This window comes from Otolemur garnettii, unplaced genomic scaffold (genome assembly GCF_000181295.1).
Source record: "Otolemur garnettii isolate 467f Iridium unplaced genomic scaffold, OtoGar3 scaffold00011, whole genome shotgun sequence".
NCBI classification, from domain to species: domain Eukaryota; kingdom Metazoa; phylum Chordata; class Mammalia; order Primates; family Galagidae; genus Otolemur; species Otolemur garnettii.
In genome coordinates this window covers 8,215,195-8,221,936 of record NW_003852406.1, presented here as the reverse complement: position 1 = coordinate 8,221,936, position 6,742 = coordinate 8,215,195, and the positions used below count along the sequence as shown (strand labels likewise).

General features: G+C 40.9%; 1 protein-coding gene across 1 annotated transcript in view; it reads left to right on the top strand.

Annotated features, from left to right (window-relative positions):
• Window positions 1–6,742, top strand: part of PRTG (protogenin) — a 144,545-nt gene that overhangs the window by 87,149 nt on the left and 50,654 nt on the right. Inside the window, exons 7-8 of the mRNA XM_012801789.1 lie at window positions 3,513–3,818; window positions 5,004–5,192. Of these exons, the coding sequence (XP_012657243.1) occupies window positions 3,513–3,818; window positions 5,004–5,192 (495 nt within the window). The remainder of the gene's footprint in view (window positions 1–3,512; window positions 3,819–5,003; window positions 5,193–6,742) is intronic.

Genomic DNA, 6,742 nt, shown 5'->3' with positions numbered 1-6,742 from the left:
CTTTGTTATGTACATATAAGGTGAAACAGGCTTATATATAAGAGGGTGCCCCCAAATTCATGCTCATATTCAGAAAGGAAAAAAATGGTATTAAAATTGTAATAATATATACCAATAACAAAAGATGAATACAAGTCACATTGAGCACCTCTTGTAATTGCAGAATTCAAATGTGACTTGAGTATTACAAATTTAATACAGATTTTCCAGGGCCTGATGTGGTGGCTGAGGCCTGTAGTCCTAGCACTCTGGGAGGCTGAAGGGATGGATTGCGTGAGCTCGTGGGTTGAAGACCAGCCTGAGCAACAGCAAGACCCATATCTAACAATAGCTGAGCGTTGTGGCGGGCGCCTGTAGTCCCAGCTACTCGGGAGGCTGAAGCAAGAGGATCACTTGAGACCAAAAGTTTGAGGTTGCTGTAAGCTATGATGCCAGGGCACTCTACTGAGGGCTCCAAAGTAAGACTCTGTCTCACAAAAAAAAAGAAAGAAAGAAAGAAAGAAAAATACAGGTTTTCCCTTTCATAAAATGTGCATGTATACAGGATATCCATAAAGTTTGTATACAGTTTAAAATAGTTGACAACTGTATTTCTGGAATCCTCTGTATATGTATGGATATAAGACATACATATTATATATGTTTTAGGCTGGGCACAGCAGCTCATGCTTGTAATCCTAGCATTTTGGGAAGCTGAGGTGGGAGGATCACTGAGGCTAGGAGTTCAAGACCAGCCTGGACAATAAGAAGACTTTGTTTCTACAAAAAATACAAATTTTGTTTTAGATTAGCTATAGTGGGCACCTGTAGTGCCAGCTATTCAGGAGGCTAAGACAGGAGAATCACTTGAGCCCAGGAATTTGAGGTTGATGAGTTATGATGATTTTACTACCCTCTAGTCCTGGAAACAGAGGGACACCCTGTCTCAAAAACTATATATCTATGTGTGTGTGCATGTATTACATATATATGTACATATATACACACACACATATATATAAAGTGATATATATTTTATATAAATATATATAATCTATGTAATAGTTCATATATTTTAATATATAATATGTATATATAGTTTTTGGTGTGTGAGGTGTATTTCCCTCTTATATCCTTAAAGAAAATGAGGTTTAGCATAGTGAGCTACCTGTTAAAGCTTGCCATTCCAGTTAAGTTATGATCTCAAAGTCTTCTTCTTTTAAAACTTTTCATTACTGTAGAACTTTTTTATTTAATAAAGTTCATTTTATTTGGGGGGTAGCATACAGACCTTCTGACACTACTTTTCAAATTCCTGCCAGTTTCTCCTCATTTCCTAAGGGTGCATGGCAGTGTGCAGGTAAGATTTAACAGAGCACTTACCACCTGCCTGTTATAAAAACCCTTACGTCGTTTATCTCATTTAATTCCTACATAACCCCACGATGGAGGAATCTATTATATAAGAGGTGGCAGAGCACAGAGGATGAGAACATGGGGTCTTTCTGGTCTGGCTGGGTCTGCTCTTTCAGTTACTAGCTGTGTGACCTCTTCACGTTTCAGCCGTGTCTCAGTTTCCTGAGCTATAATTGGAAATGATGATACTTCCTTCTTTGGGTTTCTTTGAGAATTAATGAGTTCATATATATAAAGGAGCTCTGAAGTGCTTAATATATTGATTTTTTTTGTTGCCCACCTGTTCATTCATTCAGCAAATACCGAATTCTTGCTATAGGTTATTCAATATTTAGTGGAGAACAAAACACACAAAAAAATCATCTCTGACATCATGGATCTTACTACTTTCTAGTGGAAAAGGGGGCAGAACAATGAACAAGATAAGCAGCAAATGACACACTTTATCACATAATAGTAGGTGTTGAGAACGGGAGGGGGAACTAAGGTAGGGCACATAAAATGATGGGGGTATGTGAGATTGCAGAGTCATGACCAGAGGACTCACTGAGTAGGTGACATTTAGGTGGAGACCTGAAGGAAATGGAAATCCGAGCGCTGGCTCGGCAGAGGAGGTGGACGTGCAGCGGGCCTGCTGCACAGCCGTGGCTGGAATGGAGGCACCTGAAAAGCAGGAGGACATGAGGCCAAAAACAGCAAAGGGGAGCTATGCCCACAGGCAGGCAGCTTCCTTCTACAAGGAAGCCCTAAAGACTGGCTTTTTCTTTGAGTGAAAAGGGAACTACATTGAGCAAAATAGTGATCCAAGTTTTGTCTTAGCAGGCTAATGTACTGACCATAGATGGCAGGGCCAAGGGCTGAAGCAGGGACACCTGCTAGGAGGCTCTTGTGCAGTCCAGGCTAAAGACAACAGTGTGGGTCAAGGGCGGGATGGAAGTGGTAGAGCCACAGGACTGTCTGCCAAGGGTGTGTGGAGGAGTTAGTGATGCCAAGGTTTTGGCTCTTAGTGGCTGGAGAAATGATTGCTGTTAACCAAGACAGGAAAGACGGTAACAGCAGCCATAATTATTATCCTGTTTTGTGTATGGAGAAACCTAGACGCAGAGAAATTAATTTGGCCAAGATCATGCAGAGTCATACATGGCAAGAAGAGGGTTCACAGAGAGGCAACCTGGGACCCAGGCTTTAGCATTAGACTGCCTACCTCTGCTTCACTCAGTTTCCTGGAATGCCAGTTTTGTTCAAGTTTTTAGAGGAATAACTGTTTTCTGTAAGACTTAGAAATCTTGGCTGGGCATGGTGGCTCACGCCCGTTGTCCCAGCACTGTGGGAGGCTGAGACGGGTGGATCACCTGAGCTCAGCTGAGTTTGAGACCAGCGGAAGACCAGCATGAGGCAGAGTGAGCCAGAGTGAGACCCTGTCTCTACAACAACAACAACAAAAACAGCTGGACGTTGTGATCCCAGCTACCTGGGGGGCAAGAGAATCACTACAGGAGGAAGACATAAAAAAAAAAATAAATAAAGTTAAAAAAAAAAACTTCAAACTAAGATAAAGTGAAAGCCAGCAGAAATTGAAAGCAAAAATTAAAAAAAAAAAAAGACTTAGAAATCCAAGATCCTTCTCTTTTACTAACATAGACTTTACCATGACGGCTTTTCTTGTTGTTAATTGACTGATAATAATGTTATAATTGGGAATATGAAATTCCCATTAATTTTGAAGTTGTACCTCTTACACTTCAAAAAATTATTTGCCAGGTTGTAACTCTGGAGTCCTACATACCCCAACCCTGTATAATTTACTGTCCCTTATTTCAGAGGTGCCCTGGTGGTATTATTTGAGAAGCATCCTCTTTATTTTGTGTGAATATTGCCTTCTCTCTTTTTGTTGGTCCCATATACTTGATCCTCCCTCATTATTTTTCCTTCTTTTCTTTTTTTTTTTTCCCCTGTGTGGTCTGTACCCTGTTTCCCTGAAAACCACTGCTAGGGCCAAAAGTATCTCTTCATATTATGTTGTGTGTTGTCATTAAGAGAATTCAGTAACTACTGGTGTGCTGAGTGGCATTTTGATTTTAAATATTTATAACTAACCTTTTTTCTTATATGACTAGTTCCCCTGAGACCTCCTGAAATTAGTTTGACAAGTCGAAGTCCCACCGATATTCTCATCTCCTGGCTGCCAATCCCAGCTAAATACCGGCGGGGCCATGTAGTGCTCTATCGCCTGTCCTTCCGCCTGAGTACCGAGAATCCCATCCAAGTTCTGGAGCTCCCTGGGAACACACACGAGCACCTTTTGGAAGGCCTGAAACCTGATAGTGTCTACCTGGTCCGAATCGCTGCTGCCACCAGAGTGGGGTTGGGAGAGTCATCTGTGTGGACTTCACACAGGACACCCAAAGCTACAAGCGTGAAAGGTGAATTGCTAAAGGGTACTGAGAAAGAATAATGCAGCATTTTTACTTTTGAAGCAAGTTTTGCTTCTCTAAGTTATGTTTAAATTTTAAACTTCTGTTTTATGCATAAAAATAGTCCATAGGTCATGGATTTAATTGAAAAAAGAATAAACTTTTTATTTGGTAGTCCCTTTTTGCACAGAGTTCTTTAGTGTGTAAAAATTTTTGTTCATACCATTAGTTTGCTTAGCAAATCTTTCACGGACAGATCAATCTAAATCAAACAGAATTGCCAAAAGAAATAGAAGCCTGATTAATATTATTGCCCTTTTTTCTCCTTGAGACAGGACTTCACTCTGTTGTGAGCCTAAAGTGCAGTGGATCATCATAGCTCACAGCAATTTTAAATTCCTGGGCTCAACCCATCCTCTCATTTCAGCCTCCTGGGTTGCGAGGGCTATAGGCACACACCATCACGCCTGGCTAATTTTCCTATTTTCTACAGAGATGACATCTTGCTGTGTTGTCCAGGCTGATCTTGAACTTCTGGATTCTAGGGATCCTCCTCCATTGGCCTCCCAAAGTATGGGGATTACAGGCATCAGCCGCCACACCCAGCCTAGTGCCATATATTTTTTAAAACATCAGTTCAATAGGAAGACTATAAAACTTGGAAATCCAAGACCCGTCTCTTTTACTAACAGAGACTATACCATGACAGCTTTTCTTGCTGTTGATTGATGATAATGCCTGTTTCTTTATCATGGAGAAGTAATGGCCAAAATTAGGAAGAATTTATTGCCTCTGTGAAAAAAATTAAACACACCATGGTAGGTGCTATTTAGTATATCTGTGTCTTTAGTCTTTTCAAGGTGGTATTTTATTTTATTTTTTGAGTTTCAAAGGATTTATGGGATTTCTCCACCCCGTCACCGCCATGGTTTTACATCTGTAGGGTCTGTTACTTTTCAGTCTGAGAATATAGATTAAAACAAAAGCACTCATTTCCTCCCAAAGAGGATTACATTTTTAATCCTATCTCAGCATTTAGTATCATTGTGAAATTTTATAAGTTAGACTAAAGTATAATTGTTGGATTAAACTTTTTGGTAACTGCTGGCTTAAAACTGAGAGATCTGTCCTATTCTGTGTTTTCACGTGGATTATGAGTTGTTCATACATATGTTTTCTGACGAATTTTTGTAGCCCCGAAGTCTCCAGAGTTGCATTTGGAGCCTCTGAACTGTACCACCATCTCTGTGAAATGGCAGCAGGATGCTGAGGACACAGCAGCCATTCAGGGCTACAAGCTGTACTACAAAGAAGAAGGGCAGCAGGAGAACGGGCCCATTTTCCTGGACACCAGTGACCTCCTCTACACCCTCAGTGGTTTGGGTGAGTCAGTCTACACTATCCTTTTCCTTTCTCCCTTCCTGTCTGATCTATTGTGAAAAAAGTAGTGATGTGAGGCAGGAAAACTGTCTTGTTGGTACAAAGACAAGACGATTTACTGCATTGCTGTTCGTGTCCTACTGCGTAAGCCAGTGACTGGTCTTTGACTTGCCCTTGTGAGTCAACTGGCAAAATGCCAGGTAGCCATGATATCGTCCTGTGTTTCCTTTAACTCGAGGAATCTGCTTTTCTTTCTTTTCTGTTTTTTTTGAGACAGAGTCTCACTATGTCACCCTTGGTAGAATGCTGTGGCATCACAGCAACCTCAAACTCTGGGGCTCAAGCAATTCTCTTGCCTCAGCCTCCCAAGTAGCTGGGACTACAGGCACCTGCCATAACGCCCAGCTATTTTTTTGTTGCAGTTGTCATTGTTGTTTAGCTGGCCCGGGTTGGGTTCGAACCTGCCAGCCTAGGTATATGTGGCTAGCGCCGTCACCGTAGCACTGGGTGCTACGGGCACCCAGCCTCGGTAGTTAAATTTAACTTATAATTTAATTTCTATATCATTGTAAAATATGTCCTTACATATGGTCTAGGTAACTGTAAATATTTAATTTATGTAGCTCTACCCAGGAAAACAGGGAGAAAAAAGGGCTGAACTTTACATTTGGGTTAATTAGTGTTTGGAAGATGTTGTTAGTGTGAAAGGAATTTCATGATGTAAAACAATCTTCATAGAAGGTAAGGGAATTTGTTTTTAAAATGAACACTTGCGTATAAACAGACGGACTCATCGAGGTATAAAATGCAGATTTAGCTATTCATTGCTCAAGTGGCTTTACAACCTCAAATGCAAGGCAGTCGCTTTAGGTGAGATGACCAATCAAATGGGTGCTAAATTATTACAGTGCCTTCTGCACATATTAGAATTTTACAGTTCACTCTGGCTTTGCCTTTCCCTCTCTGCCCTTTGAGGGTGAGGGCAGCTAAGAGGTACAGCGGTCCCAATGTGGGCTTTTCCATTTCCTTATCTGGCCTTTCCATAGCACAAACTGTGAGAGCAGCGTTAGAACAGAGTCCCTACACAGTAAAAAGAAATAGTGGGAATCTGTTTTCAGATGCAGGAACACGGAACTCCATCTTGCGGTTCTTTGCCATAGTTTTCCAGATGGTGTTTTGCTTGTAATCTTATTATGTCAGTTTTTAATTTAATCTGCATTTGGTTAAGTAAGTTTCACTATTGATCTCTGTCAGACAGCTCTATAAACAGCGAGAAGAAGTTATATAGCCCCGGTTACTTAAACCATACATGTTCCAGGCTGCGTGAACCATTGACACCAAGATGCCACGAGAGCAGCCCATTGTCACCAAAGTCAGCAACGTTTATTTCTAGCCATGACTTCTCAGTGGGCTCTTTCCACTCACATGTCATTGATTCAAGAAAATTTTACTCACTGTCAAGGAAGGATCAGGATTTGGCACAATTGTTGTTGAAGAATCATAGATCAAACTTAATCCTTCCAATTTTCTCACTATTAAAGAAATATAAAGAA